The sequence below is a fragment of the Perca fluviatilis genome, chromosome 15 (assembly GCF_010015445.1).
Source record: "Perca fluviatilis chromosome 15, GENO_Pfluv_1.0, whole genome shotgun sequence".
In the NCBI taxonomy this organism is placed as follows: domain Eukaryota; kingdom Metazoa; phylum Chordata; class Actinopteri; order Perciformes; family Percidae; genus Perca; species Perca fluviatilis.
The window spans coordinates 22,458,283-22,476,505 of record NC_053126.1 but is presented as its reverse complement, the minus strand read 5'-3'; the positions used below and the strand labels follow the sequence as shown (position 1 = coordinate 22,476,505).

Genomic DNA, 18,223 nt, shown 5'->3' with positions numbered 1-18,223 from the left:
TGTGTTGCTGAGAGCAGCGTTGAAGTGCATTTAGCAGGCTGGGGGGGGGGGGCAATCAGGACCCCCAATGCCCTGCAAACACAAGAGTGAGTCAGCCTACATTACAGGCCTGTAGTCCTGATCATTTCGTTAAGAGATTACACAATATGAAAATATATAATATACACTAACAAACAGGGCATAGACGTACACATCATTTAAATGCATTAGCTCTAAAAGCATTATCCAGCTTTTGACCAAATCTGCTAATGAATTAAAGTGAAAGGGATGTGAATTAATGTCAATATTTGGTATTTGGTCTAAAGTTGTTATCTGCCTTTACATCAACTGACAATATAAGAGGATTAATAATCTTTTTTGACCCATTTAGAGCATTTAAGGAGACATTTTGGTTTTTGCCAAGTTGAACCTCTTAATGATCCGACGGCCCGGACGGTGGGCCTGGCCGACATCCTGCCTCACAGAGGCTTTGGTGGGCACTGTTTTAAAGCTCAAGTGAAGATAGTCAAATCATATCAAACTAAACGATCTAAGGAATCTAACCCATTGCTACCAACCCTGACATAGCTTGTTGGGATAAGGGGGCTAAATAATGCTTCAAAGTTAGGCTACATTTTGGAGAGGGGAAAAACTGACATGGCCATTTTCAAAGGGGTCCCTTGACCTCCCACCTCAAGCTATCTGAATAAAAATGGGTTCTATGGGTACCCATGAGTCTCCTTTTTACAAATATGCCCACGTTTTGCTAATCCCATGCAGTTTGGGGCAAAAGCCATCCCAGCTTTCAGATGATGTACGCTACTTCTATGTGGCATATAATGTTGACCTTTTATACCCCTGAACATCCCTGTCCCCCAAACTTTTATAAAAAAAATGAAAAAAGGGGGCAGAATGCTAAAACGTTATTGGTTGTTCATACAGGTTACATACATGATTCTTCTTTTGCTGAACTTTGTGTTTTTTACATTAATTAATCAATTGGGCTTTTAGAATTGTGTCATGCATACAACTACAAATTCATATCAGGCAGATCCAGAAGACATTTTCAAACACAAGAAAACCAACTCAAACCATTTTTACCATCAGATCTTCAGACCATATATTGTCTGCAATATAATTCATAAATCACTGTCATAAACATTTACCATATAATGCTGGATAAATCAGAGTAAATATGAATTTAACAGTCCTTCTCTAGGCTTTGGTTATAAAGTTTTCAAGTTATCATGAAAAATGAACTCTCTTAAATCATCCTACTTTGTACAGTACAGAGGAAAATAGGACACAATTTTGTCTTTGCACAATCTGGTTTCCTCCTGAAGAGTTTTGAATCGACCAACCTCAACAGCCAGAGGAAGAACAGCAGCTCTCAAAGGATCTTTAACTAAGGAAGACCTTTTCAAACCGTTTTACCTTACCGTCTTGTATAAAAGCTTACTTTTAATAAAGTTATTATTATAGCACTGATGTGTCAGCGATGTGTCCGGCAGACCACTGGTGTTGTGGGGAAATCCCACTACAGTATATTACCCAGCATGCTCTCGTCTCAGTATCTTTTTCTCTCCTCATTTCCATTTCCATTACATTTTAACTGACACCTTATTCAAAGTGGTTTACACTGCATGAATAGGTAGATGGTTCACTGTCGTGGTCAAGAACACTTTGACAGAATGCATGAACTAGAGGACACAGTTTTCTGTCATTAATCAGGGTACAGCGGACCGCAATTTGGTTGAAATCTGTTTAAATTAGAGTAAAAAACGTCTTCATCCAAATTTGCTGCCAACGCACAAACATGAATCGTATTTAGCTCAAAATATAAACCTTTTGACATTCACACAACTTTTATTTGCATCTGATTATATAGACAGCTCAGTAACAGACGCAGTTTTTAGTTGGTGGAGGGGAAAAGTATAATGTTAAACTGAGAGCCCACAGCTGGTAATGCTGCATAATGTTTTAAACTCTTGTAAAAACGCTGTAAATGATGTGCAGAAAAATACTCCAGGTCAGGCTGGGGCTCGGTTTTTGCCACCATGCTGGAAAAAAAGACATGCTATATTACTTTAGAAAATAACGATCCTGTGGGAATAAAAAAGTGTTTCACTAAATTAAATTCCACAGTACACATTTCCTGCCACTTACTAACCTGCTGCTACAGGTTTGCACTTTTTAAGTAACTCCCTGTGGACTTTAAACTAAATGAATTAATAATAAGAATTAGCCTTAATTTTACGTTTTTATGATAATGTCCAAAACAGTTGGTTAAGAAGTTCTACACATAACCCTAAAATGCACAACTGTCTCTTCTCCTTCCATCAGTCCAAGTTCTTTATTGCCATACTCTATGCTCAGCAGTTACTGTGAAGCAGTCACTGGCAATTCAATTCTTTGATCTGGTGCTCCTTCAAACAGTGTTCATACAAATATGTATAAAAAACTCATGCAAGTCAAATCTAATTAGAAGACATATTATAGTTCCACTGCTGGAATATACATTATGCAAAAGATATAGTAGGCTAATAGTAAAATGTATAAACTAACGTAAACGGGTTGTGCAGTAATGTAGTAAATGTATAAGTAATGAGAACATGTAGCAGGTATGCACAGAATTATACATACACTATACACTGTGATGTATATATATATATATATATATATATATATATATATATATATATATATATATATATATATATATATATATATAAATATATATATATGTGGAGCCAGTGCAGTATAGAGTACAGTACCAGTAAGTATAGTAAAAGTAGCTATATAGTAGTATGTTATATGACAATAATCAAGTCTAAATATCTTACAGTAAATAGTTCATCTCTCTCTCTCTCTCTCTCTCTCCCCTTTCTGCTGTATTCTTGCAGCTCTCTCTATCATCCCTCCTCACAGTAATCGTTATAATCTAGTCAAAAGGCTGCATCGACTGTCTTTGATTTGTAATCTTTTATAGTCGCCAGTAAAAGTAACCCCAATCTCCCCCCCCCCCTTTAGATCTGTCCTCAACTGTTATTAACAGCGTTTGGGAATCCAGTTGATTTAAATAAGAGCGCTGCACGTTTCATAAGATCAATGTGCAGCTGTTTTAAGAGGGAATTTATGACGCCCAGGAACCGTCCCGCCGTGCTCACTGCAGATTTTGCACTGATATTATGAGCTCACTTCCAGGCTGTGTGATGTAAATCATAGAAAAAGGCCGGCAACGGGGGTCAAATCATTTAGGATCTCATCACAGCGAATGAGCATCAGCTATAACTTCATCATCACCAGCACAGAGAGGCGAACAATCCACCTCAGCGCTGCTGCCAGTTTATTACACTGAGCTGAATTAAGTGGGATGTTTTCCAGGCTGTGGATATAAACCCGAGGTGAGAAAGTTTAAAGGACGCTTTGCTCTCCCGCTTGGATGCAAAGCACACACAAGGAGCATAACATCACCCTTGTTTCCATGCAACACTAACTTTGACAACAGCTATCTGATTAGCCTCAGCTAACCCGAAGTGATAAAAGGGAAGAAGTTATAAAAAGGGAAAGACATGGATTGAGCTGTTTTGCTGCTGAGGAGGATGAAGTGTTTGTTCAGGTAGCTGACGTCGGCCTGAACTTGAAATACACTTACAACCCTCTGAGAGTTCCTCGCATGCTACATCCTGGACCAAGGATGCATGTAAACATTTATTTATTTATAACATCTCCTGTAATCAGTGTCCTCATGTGCTCTCGCTGTTCCACCTCACAGCAAACAAAGTCACATCTCCAGATCTAATTGGTTGGGGCTGAGGCTGAATTGTTTTAAATAGAGTTTGAGCAGCAGAATGCAAAACTCAGAATACCGAATACGTCAGATTCTTGGTTTTCAGTTACATTACATTATACTGCATTCATTTAGCTGAAACTTTTATCCAATGCGACTTTAAAAAAGTGCATTCAACCCTGAAGATACTACCCAGAACATGCACGCAAGAATCATGTGAGTACATCAAATTTAGCTTGAAATGCTTCATTTTAGAAACAAGTGTAGGGTTATTGCTGTCCTGATGGGTCAGTGGGGAGAAGGGTGTATGGTTTGACCATGTCCTGGATGTAGGATGGGCCTGAGCCATTTGCAGCGTGGTAGGCAAGTACCAGTGTCTTACATCCGATTCCAGCTGCCAGCAGTAGCCAGTTAAGGGTGTGGAGGAGTGGTGTAGTGTGGGAGAACATGGGTAGGTTGAAAACCAGACAAGAATTGAATTTCATAAGCTGGTCAGCAACTAAAATGTGTAAGTGTAGCTCCAGAGTGAAAGTTGAGGTTTTTGTCTAATAAACATGGATTAGAAAACTGTCTAATAGGGGTTTATGTGGCAGCATTGAGCCACAACATCCCATGTTTGTTGCATGTAGAGCTCAAATAATTAGTTGATTCATTGAGTAGTTAATGGAGAGAGAATAAAAATAAATATATATATATATATATATATATATATATATATATATATATATATATATATATATATATATATATATAAGTTATATATAAGTTATATAAGTTATTTTTAACAAAAATGCAAAAAATTCAAAAGTTGGGGCTTTAAACTTTTGATAGAACAAAACAAGCTACTTAAACATTCAAACTTGGGCTTTGGGAAATTGTGAGGAGCATTTTTTTTTATTTTTATTTTTTACAATTCATTCCACTCATTTCATCTCTCCACTGTCCGCCATATAATAAAATGAACAAATGATTAGTACATGACTTAAAGACAAAAAAACTGTATGATTTAGAATGTTTGCATTGAACCACCTTCTGCACATATTTTATTTCATTTGGGAAAAATAAAAATATGTGAGGATCATTAACTGCCATGTTTTCTCAGGCTGTTAGCATGTTGCTGTGGACTCTGGATGAAGCTTTTAAGTTCATGCCGGTCTATTAATTCAGGTCTGGGGGATTAGGTGGAGGTTTGTTGGAGCGCGGCGCTGTGCTGCAGACAGGACTCAGTTCAGTCCTGCAGAGAGGACAATTTAGGTCCAACAGCGGCATGGCGAATCCACCTGATGGTTAGTTTAGCTCTGTCTTACAGCTCTGCCTCCTGCACAGTCAAATAGAGACGCATTACATCTCTTTTTCCTTGCTTTGGTCAACCGTTTTTAGAGGCACAATGTTGCTACTGACTGGCAACTCGCAAAGTTCGGCTGTCTGAGATGAAAGTTGACAATTGTGTAAGATATGTGCAACTCAGAAGATGACGTAACTTGATATGAATTGTTCTGGCATTTTACTCTGGTTTGGAAGCAACTAAGGCAGGAGAAACAAAAAGCTGTTGTCACGGTACACAAGGCTTTTGTAGCAAAGTTTGAGTTTGGATTGGCTGACGTGGAGCCTGATGTGATAACAGACAGCAGCAGGACAACAGACCGAGCCATTAAGATTTTGAGTAGAGTTGTTTTAATTGACATCTCTGTGGTCCCATTATAATTTGTGATTTTGGTTGACATCACCCTGCGAATGAGTCAGTGTGGACTAGTTCAAACTCTGCCTTTGCATCCTAATTTTTATTCTGACGCTGAATTTTCATCATTTGACACTAGGCTTGGCAGATAGGAAGCAGCACTGAATGTTAGTGGTCGGCGTTGCTGTTAACAAACATTTTAACATGGAGAGGTTTAGCTCTGTTTTCCATTTCCCAGTGTTTACAAGCTCTTACTCACTTCCCTCCCCCCTTGATTGTCTTTCTCTTCACTGAGTCGGGCAATTTTTCCTAAACTGGAGTCAATTCCTCTTTGACTCATTGTACTTCGCCTGCAGCAAAACTGAATCCATCTTGCTGCATTTGCATTCTTCTAGTGACTATGCGTGTGTTCATGCTGCCAATAAATATGGTTTCTCAGTTGATATGGACAAAGCCATTCTCCGGGAATGAAATTGCCAAATAAACACTAAAGCACATTAAGCTGGTGAGTTCTTCCTCTCTGGTTTAAGTTGAGCTGGTCGATGTCACACCGCTGTTTTTAAATTAAGTTGTGCGTGTTTCTAAAGTGCAGGATCTCAAATAAATGCAAACCAGTTTCCTCCCGCCGAGCTGATTACATGATTGTGATTGGCGTAGGTGAGGTGTTGCTTTTGCACTGGCTGTCATTAGCATGAGGTGTTTACTTGGCCTGCGTTCTGGGAATGCCTCTCTCTGTGGGTGCTGCTGCTGAGGGACTCTTCTGAGAACTGGCGAGCTCTCGCCCCGTCTGACCAGAAGGCTGTGACGCACGCCGCTGTGACACTGGTGACTCACTGGTTCCCTGTTCCTGGATCTGTGAAATCTCATCCTGCCCTTCTGCCCCGCTCCGTGACCTCGCATGTCCCAGTGTATCCACACGTCTCGACTGAGACACTCGAGACGGACCACAGGCAGGAGAGAACCCTCCCACTCCCTCTGACATGAGCGGAGGGTGATGCTGCTTGTCTTGTCTTTGTTTATGAACTACTGACACCTTGCAGAGAAGCAGAGAGAGGAGGCCTGTTGTAAAGAATCAAAAGCAAGAAGGGAGAAAGGGTTCTGAACTGGGGCTGAAAAACTACATTATATCTCTAAACAACCCATAACCTGAACTCGTGAGAACCCATGGGTCTTGGTTTTAGGTTCTGAATACGTTTTCAACATTTAGGATTAACTCACTGAAAATATAGTCTATATCCAGGACCTTCCACTTCTGGGATTGCTGCCAGAAATTTTAACTCTGGTTGATTTATGAGGACTCTGGTTAACTGCTCCTCAACATCTCTGCAGGGTAAATCCAGACAGCTAGCTAGACTATCTGTCCAATCTGAGTTTTCTGTTGCACGACTAAAACAAATTTTGAACGTACATATGTTCCACCAAAACAAGTTCCTTCCTGAGGCTATTTAGCAGCGGCACCATGGCTTCGTGCGGTGCTTAGCGCCGCCCAAGACAATTGTTATTGGTTTAAAGAAATGCCAATAAACCAGAGCATGTTTTTCTACCATCCCGGAATGCTGTGTGGACTAGCCAGACCTTCCTCTACAGCGCTGTGCAGGTAGGTCTGGCAATGCGAGACTAGTCGCTTAGTAGCGGCTCTCAGTCGTTCTTTGGCTCAGGGTACGCTGAATGAGAGTCTAAACGAGTATCACACTGAGACGAGAGTCTGGAGCAGCATCTCTCGGAAGTTAACCTGGCTCTTATGCACAACTGCGCATTCACCAATCAGGAGCAGAATTTTGGATTTACTCCTCCTTGTGTATCCAGTTATCTTGTTTCTCTTTGAGAGTCGTTCCACCAATGATTCGTTTGCCAATCTAACATCACTATTTCCATTTCCAACCAACAGTAACATTGAAACCAAAGCTCTCCTGACCTTAACAAAGTAGTCATTTGAACACAAATTATGATATACCACTCATTACCAACATTAACCATAGCATTGTCACATTATAAAACTGATTTAAACAGTGATTTGTAACTGTTTTGGAAACACTTTCTATCGGGAATGGATAAACTATGCATTTTGTCATTTAAATTGGAGGACATGTTATTTGTCTGTGTGCACAGTGTTTTGGAGTAACACGCAGGAGCAGTTCTGGTGTACTCTGTTTCCTCCAAACTGTCGACCTCCTACTCTGCGTGGGGCTCATCTATTAATTTAAAAATACTGAAATGATGCATAAAACTCATCAAATTTGAAAGAAAATTACATTAGCTACACTTTTTCCGTTGTTTTCTGTCCAACAACTGAACTGCTCTTGTCTACCTAACAATACATACATATTCAACTTTTTATTTTCAGTAGCATTACCAGACCTTGGCTAGTCCACACAGCATTCTGGGATGGGAGAGAAACGTGCTCTGGTTTATTGGCATGAATTAAGTGCCGCACAGAGCCCCGGTGCTGCTGCAAAATAGCCTCGGGAAAGGAACTTGTTTTGGTGGAACATGTGAACGTTCAAATGTTGTTTTAATTGTGCAACAGAAAACTCAGATCGGACGGATAGTCTAGCTAGCTGTCTGGATTTACCCTGCAGAGATCTGAGGAGCAGTTAACCATAGTCCTCATAAATCAACTGAGTTTAAAATATCAATACAAAGAAAACGAGAGGTAACGGACATCCAGCCGAAAAGAAGGACATCCTGCGCAATTTCTGGCAGCAATCCCGGAAGTGGAAGGTCCTGGATATAGACTATATTTCCACAACGCAAGTTCTGGATCACTTTGATTGGTTCTGTAACAGAAACACAACACAGGGGAAGTTCATTTTCTGAAATTACTGATGCTGTTGTCATCCTTCCTGGGAGGAAAATCTTTTAAATAAAGCAGGAAAACACGCAGGTCGTATATTTTGAATCTGAATATTACCCGCATCTTTAAACAATTGCATTGCTTATCTAATCAAGTCCTGCCATTAACTGCCTGTTGCAAACAAACTGATGCATTTTTTTTTTCCGAGACCTGGACTTAGTTCCACCTCCTGAATTTGGGTTCAGGAAATTTGGAGGGAAATACATTGGAAACTATGGCTACACGTTGGAAGTGGAAAAGGCCTGATACAGTATAAAAAACAGGAGACTATAAATAAAGAGTGATTTGAAGAGGAATCGAGAAAGCAGCGGGGTGAAACGAATATGACGGAGAGGGTTCTGGCCTCCCTACAGGTTTGCTGTTCCTTTGGTGGTGGCTCACAGGCGATCCCCTCCTCCCATCTTATTTCTTCACCATCAACAACACATCATCTCAGGGGTATACAGACCCACAGATCACTGCAGCAGCTCTCAGACAGACGCAGATGTGGTGCGGACATCCCAGCGTTCAGGGCAGAAGCAGGAGCGGCTTTGTTGGGAAGGCGCTCAGAGCCGAGCCGTGGGAGGTCAAATGACTGTCTAACATCTGTCAGTCATCCTCCAACGAGCTGAAACCTGACGGCACCTCGCTGCCTCCATTAGTCTGCCTCCCACATCACCTTCAGCTACAGCTGCCGTGTTGCATACCTGCCAACTTCCCCACAGCCTACAAGATGCATCTTTATTTGAAAAGCTGCTAATATTGTATTCTTCTTGCTTCATCTTCTTTGCGGCATTAAATACAGCGAAATAAAAGCAGTTTTCAGTGTTAAACTTTTAATAAATAATGCCTAAAGGTCTTTTTTTATCGTTGCTTATTTAGTCATGAATATTTAATGTTATAAAAAAAGACTTTTTGAAGATTTGGCATGTGTATAATGCGTGTGTATAAAAGCATTGAGATTACAATCTCAATGGGGATGATTGAAATTAATGACTAATACTCATACAGGTTACTGTATGAAGGGAGGGGCTGATGACAGAGAGTGGGGAGCTGCAAGAGGAGGGCTGGATTTTCAAATTCCAGCATGTTTTGCCTTTTCCAGAAAACTGCCTACCCCAGCATTAACTTGAGGCAGGTTATTGTTGATAGCTTTCTTAATAAACAAGCAATACACTGCTGATTTTAACTGTGTTGGTCTGGATGCTTATAATACTGTATGAGTTAACTTCTGTTCTAATTTCATAGTTAAAAACACCTAATAAAACACAAATTGCAACACATTCTGATCAGTCACCATGTGACTATTATAACAGAAACATGATTAGCTGATCCCAGAGCTGCACAGGACAACTAAACTAATTCATGTTAATATCAGCCGATGTTTGTCAGACTGCCGTGGAAGAGAGTCTTTTTTTCTTCAAACTCTATCAGTCCTTCATGCTAAACTGCTGAGAAACTGTATTTGGTCAAATACACAACAGACCACATTCCCACTTACAGTGTAAATTATGGAGTCTAAACCCTTCTGGTCAATAGCTCCCACTTGACTTGGTAGCTCATGATAGGTTGGAGGTATGTCTGGGTGTCAGATTACCTTGTTTCCATTTCTAAAAGGGAATGGTTGCTGTCTAAATGACTTGAATTTCTCCATTAGTGTTTCCTCCTCTAGCTCCTGGTGAGGGAGGTGTGAGTGGAGGCAAACAGCCCTTCATAGAGAGCTGAAGAGCGTCGTCCATTTTCAAATCCCTTGAACAATTTGTTCGGATGCCTCCTGAATTATACCCTGTCCGCATATTCTGTTTCACTTTTGCAATACGTCACATTACTTGAACTAAAGATGCTCTAACTGTCATTTCACTGTGTCTTTAAGGCCTCACACAACAGTTCTGCTGCAGCGCTGACGTGTAAAAAGCATGTTTTCAGAGCCGGAGATGCTACATCTGTGTTGTGTGTGATGGGAGAGGGGGAGACGGTGCGTACGGGCCTCCCTGCCTTTGCGGGGTCATTACCAAGATGAATATAGTGATTATAAGGATGAATAAGGTGTGATTATGAAGACGAATAAGGCGATTAGGGCTCTTGTCACTGCTGCTAAGGCGGCTGTTCATTGAGGGGGGGAGGAGGGGGGAGATGTCAGCGTGTAACACGCGTTAACCCATTACCTTTTCATCCACAAGGGATTTCTACGCACATACCTATATATGCATGCACATGAACGCGCTGCCACGCCACGCCACACCAAAGGGGGCCATTTGTGTTCATTTGTGTGGTTAAATGACCCGTGCATGCAATATATCTCTCTTATGTGTTTGACCTGAAAGGACACGAGCACACCTGACTGCAGGCTGCTGTGTGCAGCCAACGCTAGCTTACAGGCTGCCGTGCTGGTACTGTAACAGCAGCTGACTAATGCTGCATGCTGTGTCACTGAAGCCGCTGTGTGTCCAGGGGTTAAAGACACCTCACCAGCTCCATCCATGTGATCCTCCCCTATCCCAGATAGCTATATCCATGGCAACCGAAGCGAACGGTCCTGATGTCCACATGGCAACGGCTGCCGTAGGGACTGAGGATGGAGGTGGGAGGAGGAGGAGGAGGGAGAGGGGGAGGTGGGGGAGGGGGGTTCTGTATGCTGACGCACTCGGTAGCTGCCTGAAAAGTTTTTGAGAATGCCGCCCACTGACGAATCAGAAGTGGGCTTGAATCTCTCTCTCTCTAACTCTTTTTAAAAGGCACCTCCTACTCAGTCAAGAGTCCTCCTCACGCCACCCTCCCCTTCCTATCATGTACCTCCTCCGTGTTTGTGTCTCATCAAACCTTCGTCTCTGTCTGCTGCGCTGTGGCAGCTGTGATCATGTTTGATCGCAGTTTGAGGGTTTCGGGTGTGGGCAGGCCCGGCCAGAATGTCTCTCTCCTCGGGCGTCCCGGAAGGATTCGTCCGGTTCTGCTACTTTTTATAGGCTACCTGCAGATATACAGTGTGATGATAGCCGATGTGAATACAATTTACAGAGAGGCGGCTGTTATTCATGCACCCTGTATGATGTTATACGATATGATGGAGTAACAGTAACAAGTGCAATAGCAGCACATTTGTTAGGGTTAAGCCAGTGTTGTTTATCGTTGCAATGGCGCTTTGTTAAGTTAAACGCTAAAGAGGGAACGTTGCTGATTTTCAACCCTTCTGAAGCAAGTCATCCAGTGGAGATTTACCGGCGGGTAAATGCGGACCTCCAAGTGGTGCCGTCATGTATCTGCATGTACGGCAGAACAGAAAAGTTAAGTTGAAAGTTAAGTTACGAGCTAAAGCTAGTGGTAGCTAGCTAGCTTGGTTAGCAGAACGCTGAATAAAGCATTTCTAGGCAACCAAAGTTCCAATTAACTTTGATGAAATGAAAAAACACAGTGAGAGGGTCAAAGTTTGAGATTAAAACAAAAACAAGTTCAGGGCAGACATGGTTCTGAGCCGTCTATACTCGTCATTCTTTTTCTAAGACACAATTTCCACCCAAATTCCAATAAATCTCTTTGGGTTTCCTCATTACAATGAAGCTCCCACCTGAAAACCATGCACTCTGCACTGGTCACCAAAATATACCACACAGACGGGTTAAGTGAACTTCAAGGCCAGGAAAATACCAAACTGTCAGAGCACTGCACCGCCACGAAAACAGAGCCCAATTATGTTTGCACTGCTATCGCTACATGAACTTGTAGACACGTAGACAAACCTGACTTGGTTACAGATGAGATAAAAATACCATATCATTTATTTCAACTTCAGAAGTAAGCTGATCAGTTGAGGCGATACATCTGTGAGCATGTTAGAACCATGGACAGCGTTGGGACAGAGAGAAAGCTACTGTATAACTACCTCTTACTAATAGCCCAATGATTAATAAAAAAGAGAAAATAACCTATTATAAATAATAATCAGCAGGCAAGTCATTTACAAAAAGCTTCAGCATAACACTTTCATGACTATTTAATAGCGATGAGAGTCAAGGAGGGAGAAATGGGTTGTAGTTGCCTTAAAACTTGCTCAGCTTGAGCAGAAGGAAAGAAACGTCCCCGCTCAGAGAAAGATGGCAAGAGAGAAAATGAGGGTTTTCTTTTCCTGTTCCTGCCTAATAACCAGGAGCCAGGGGCCATGCTTCTGGTATCAATAGCATTAGAAAAACCTTCTCAGCTGAATCATAGACCTCTCTTAACCACTCAACACCTAAACCTTGGAAGACTTCCACATTAAGCAGAGCTCTGCCTCAGCTGGAGCAGCTCCAAAACCCTGCACGTATATGTGAACATCAGCCCAGGGAAAGCTTCTTTAAAAAAAAAAACATGAATAAAAGAGCTACACAATGACATCACAGGCCCAGGAATAGCTCCTCCTTGTGGTTGTGTGTTTGTGCCAACGGCGGTCTGAAAATGGGCTCAACGCTGACCGGATAAACCCTAGGTCCCTCAGGAGCAGACCCAGAGCCTCGCTGTGATGGGCAACTATAAATCTACATCCACCCACCCACCCCCCTTCTCTTTTCCACAACAACCCCCTTCTCTTCTCTCCACTGGACTCCACTCATGAGTGCTTCTCTGTCTCTCCAGGCTCTGTGGTAATGAAGTGCTTTATGGCTGCAGAGGATGGGAGGGGACGCAGGGGGCCTGGGGTTATAGCCCATAGCTCATTCCTACTATAGGGGGCTCAGTGGCCAGCGGTGACTGGGCTGATTGAGTAAGTGTGGACCCCTAACCCGAACACACAGTCACACACATCACCCCGACCCCAGGAAAGGGGTCCGAGGGTGTTTGGTGATCTCAGCAGGAGAGATCTCAGACAACCTGCTCCCTCTTTTAATGACGCCTCTACAAATGATTACTGCTTGATTTATAACGTTCGGTCAGGCTATGCGGGCTACAGTTACCATCTGGATTTCAGCACAATCCTTAAACCTTGTTCTCGACAAGGGTTCAGAGTTCGGAGCGTTTCATTTTTCATTTGTTGTGTTAAATTACCTGAAGCCCGCTGATAATGTAACAGTGATTAAAGGCTACGCAAATAAGCCTGACTTACTGCCCTTACGGTTGGGAAAAACACATTTTCACCTTGTTAGTTAATTCTTCACATCATAATGTTTGTCTTTAGAGAATTACATGCCGAAAAATGTGCAAAACCTTTGCCTTCTTGTATTTTAATAACAAAATCTGACTGTATTTCCTTCCCACTGAGCTGAATTTTACTTTTTGTTCTCAGGCATACATTAAAAAAGAAAAATTGTATCATCACATTTTTTTGTTAAGTACACTTTTTGATTGGTTTTTAAAACCCAACAGTTTGGTCCAGACTGAAATCCTCAACAACCACTGGACAGATTGCCATGAATTTCAGTTCATACATTAATTTGCCCTCAGGATGAATTGTAATAACTTTAGTGATCCTCTCTCTTCAGTCCTGTTTCGGTGTCAAGTCCCTAAATCCTGATTCTTCTGGCTGCAATTTACGTTAACAAAACATTTGGGACCTTCAAAACACTTCTTGCCTACACTACATCCAGTTTCTGTCAGGGAAATGTGAAACTGCAAAAGCAAGACACAGTTTTCATGTGACTTTAAACACAGAGCCCCTTTTAGTAATCCAGTGCTGACAGTGTTGCTCAGTGAATACAGGTGTTTTTCTAAGCGATAAGTGTTTTGACCCACTACACACCTGTGCCTCCGGTAACACACCTCTCCATTCAAACAGTGGTCCCTCTCCTTGGCTCTTATTGGCCTGACGGCTCTCTCTCCACGCCTCGGCCCTGCGCTCACACTCACGTGGGGAGGTCTCTGAAATGAAAATGCCATTATAAAACATTTACCAGCCTGCTGAGTTTACATGTCTTACAAGAAAAGGACCGTTTGGAGCGGTTAAGTGTCACATAAATCTTTCAGCACGCTAATTGAAGTGGTTCCCCCAATAGGCCACTCTCCACAGCTGCTATTACAACTGTGGATGGGACGGCCAGCTGCAAACCAAATCTTACACCCACTTGATAACGTTGTTAAGACACACACATGGTGCTCTGTGGGTTGCTGCTGCTGCTAGTTTGCTCAGGCAGCTCCACTGGGAGCATGCAATGTAGTTGTATGTAAACACAAGTCATCTTTCAGTGAAATATGCTCTGAGAGGCGGCACAAGTGTGTTCTCCTCCCCTGGAAATACAACTTATCTAGAGCTTATTTAAGCAGGCAAGTTGAAGAGGAACATATTGTTATTTCCAGCAGAAGCCTGGGGGAGTAGTTGCAGGAGGTGGCGGGGTTACACCTACAGTATGCGCTAGCTCACATCTGAAAGCTGGCGTGCTACAGTTAGCTGCCGAGCATCTCCACCAAAGCTTCAGAGGATTACTTTGAGATTCATGCCACCGCGCTAGTTAACAGAGATCACCTTCCAGCTGATTGGAACGAGCCCAATTCTCTAATCTCCAGTCAGCCGCTGAAAGCTTTTTGTCGTGTTTCAGAGCAAGTTCAAAACTGTGCAGGTCCGTTAAACTCTGGAGGGCTTTTCCATGGCTCAGCAATTACTGAGGCCTAAACTGTGACACTCAAACTTGATGTATTCCACCTCCCACTCCATCTTCCCTCTCTGTCCTTCAAAACCTCTCTGTTCCATGCCCTTCATATATTTATCCCTCCTCCTTCTTCCCGTTACACTGTCTTTCTCCCTGCTTCCCTCTGTTTTTATCTCTCCTTTTCTCTTGTCCTCATTGCCAAAGAACCTGTTGATGAAAATCCGTCAAAAAAAAAATGTAATTGTGGGCCAGAGCTAATGGGAGAGTGGACACACTCAGTAGGTACATTTCATTGTGTCCATTAAGGATTAGAGTATTTTTCATGCAGAGGTTCCCACACTCGCCACTAAGTATTTATTCAGCACCTAGACCTGCTTTATAATAGATTAATACATGGAATTCTCCCTTTTTACAATATGGGGCCTGATATTTATATCTGATATTTTCATCTTTTTAGTGAAAGCTTGAGTGATGGTCACTCAAGCTTTCACTAAAAAGATGAAAATATCAGATCGGTGTGGCGCGATGAAGAGGCTTTAACCTTCCTCACATTAATATATGAAACAAACAGAAATGTTATATTTCCATCATGGTTTTCCATCATTAGAGGTTTGACAATATATCCAACAGTAGTAGATTGTAGAAAGTGCTCATATTATGCTCATTTTCAGGTTCATAATTGTATTTAGAAGTTACTGCACATTGCTGCAGCTCCTCTTTTCACCCTGTGTGTTGAGTTCTCTGTTTAAGCTACAGAGTGAGGCATCACACTTCTGTTCCATCTTTGTTGGGAGTTGCACATGCGCAGTAGCTAGATAAGGACTACTAGCCAGTCAGAAGCAGAGTATGAGGGCGTGCCACGCTAGCAGCTAGCATTATAACGTGTGTTACAAAGTGACACACGTTTGTCGCGGAAGTAAAGGCTGGACTACAATAGAGCTGTTCGGAGCAGTTTGTGAGCAGTGTTTTCTGTTGGAGATGGTAAGTCCCTTTGGGCTGGACTTTGGGCTTTTTCACTTTTTAAACCAATTACATGCACAAAAAAAGATATATAACACAATAAAGGTAAGGGGAAAAGCCAAAAAGCCTCATATTTTTTACTGATGTTCTGCAAACTTTTGCGCCACATTTGGATGGAGAAAGTCCAAATGACAACAAACATTGAAATACATTTATCCTGAGCTGAGTCAGTTGACCGGCAGGTAGCTCCGACACAAATACGTACGCGGGTGAGAGAGCAGATCGAGGACACTTTGATGGCTCGTTTTTTCCAGGTGACACGCTCTCTAATGTCTGAGTGGTCATCACCGGGGGTGGTCATCACCGGGGGAGGGGAGGTTTGGGGTCCCCTCTCTTTCCGCTGCATGTGGGTCATTCACACAGTAATAATCGCACCCCGCTGTGCCCATCATGCCTCACTGCCAAAACCTCCTCTGCAACACCTGGCACCATGGTAACCAACACCTGTTCACCTAATTAGAGGGACACTGGAGGGAGAGGAGATGAAGAAGTTAATGAAACGCTAATCTAGTCCAATCAAACGCCCAGGCATCTGCCTCCTCGCTGCAGCAGCAGCTCGCCGTAATGGGCGCCTTATGGGCACCTCCCCCGCCACGGCACCTTGAGTGACCTCATCAATGCCAAAACTCCGCAGAGAGGCTGCAAATAGAGGAGAGCAGACAGGAGGAAGTGGGAGGGAGAGGGAAGCCGGCACGCTGCTTCCTGGATGGACAGAGTAGCTGGACGACGAGGTGTCAGCCAAATGAACGAGCATTAAGAGATGAGGTTCCCTGTGCAGAGCAGTTGGAGCGGCTCCAGGTCGCACCAGCTGCGCTGCTCGTGTTTACAAGCCGCCACCTGCTGCCGGAGAGGCCTGGAGCTCAGGTCTGCTTTCTGAAGAGCATCTTCTGGTCTGTGTGAGAGCCGTGGCCAGAGAAAAGGGTCCTCTGGTCTGATGCTATCTGTGCTGACAATGGAAACTGACAAATAGAAACTGGAAAGCGTTCTATGAGTTACTGTTTGCCTTCTTGTAACAACTCCACTGAACCCTTGTTCTGTTTTTCCCCAACAGGAAACTTAAAAGGGATGTGTAAACAGATAGACCACTTTCCTGAGGAAACAGATTACGAAGCGGACCCATCTGAGTACTTCTTACGTGAGTATCTCGTCTCCCTATTTTCACACAGAGAAATCCTGTTTGCACATGAGATTGACGGTATTTTCCTGCTCAAATGTTTGACCATGATAGATCACATCAGGCTTTTTTTCTCCCCCTCCAACCCCCCCCCATGTTCTCTGGACATATACTCTGAATATTTTTAAAATCTGTCCCACTTTTTGCTCTGTCTCAGACTGGAGCGCGGTGCCAGTAACTGCTCTTGGCCCGTGTGTCACTGCTGTCTCTGCCCGCTTTGAGCACGAGGCTGGCCAGACTGAGTCCTGCCAAGCAGCTCGTCTGTTTTTACTGCTTGGCTGTGTGTAACATAACGTGCAGTGTTACAGTCGGCTGTGTACCCTGTAAACACAGCCCATTGATTTCTGCTTTCTTTCCCTTTGTGCAAGCAAGACAGAGATGCTTGTCGAACTCATTTGCCTGCTATCATGATGTACTGTTAGTTTCGTGAGCTCAATAGGCTACTCTCTTCTGATTGGCCAATTAATGCATTTGAGACATTTATTCGTGAATTACAGACTCAACGAGTTAAACATCTTGTGCTAAAATAAATCAAAAAGGTTTTATCCAATAATGCTTTTAATATAGTCATAGACCTGACACGTTTCATTACTGGTTAGAATGAATGGTAATCTTACATGTGCTTATGTTGCTTAGTTACCGCTCTGCTACAGTGTAGCCAACTGATGCTGAAGACAGCCGTTTCTATGGTCACCGTCACAGTGTAGCAACAGAAGCAAGTTAAAAAAAATGTTCTATGGTTACAGCTCTGCTCTGCTGTTGTGTCACTTACTGTAATACAGAAAGTAACCAGTTATAAATACCTTAAATAGCTTTTTATGTGCTGGTTTTGTACACACTAAATCAATCAATCTACTTTTACTTTAGCATATTTGAATTCAGTTTTAATTTTGGAAGGACAATAACTGAAATGTTGCAGTTTTGCTGCTCTGGTCCAATCAGGAGGATTTTCTTTTTTTCAATTTGGACGTCTATTTGGACGACTCTTTGTTGTGAGGCAATCTGTTAAAACAGCTTTGATAGAAAAACTTTTTTGGAGAGCATCACTGCATTGGAAAAGCATTGTTTACACAGACACATGTGATACAGTAGCAGTGTAAGGGATTACAATCATCACATTGCAATGGCTCATACCAATAACAGTTTGTGAGGTCGGTTGTTCGCTGTTGTTTTACTGGGAGTTTGATGCTGGGTTCATATA

At 42.5% G+C, this 18,223-nt stretch overlaps 1 protein-coding gene across 1 annotated transcript in view; it reads left to right on the top strand.

Moving 5' to 3' along the window:
• cacng2a (calcium channel, voltage-dependent, gamma subunit 2a) overlaps window positions 1-18,223 on the top strand; it is a 69,148-nt gene that overhangs the window by 28,585 nt on the left and 22,340 nt on the right. The window contains exon 2 of the mRNA XM_039825558.1: window positions 16,900-16,983. Coding sequence (XP_039681492.1) covers window positions 16,900-16,983 — 84 coding nt within the window. The remainder of the gene's footprint in view (window positions 1-16,899; window positions 16,984-18,223) is intronic.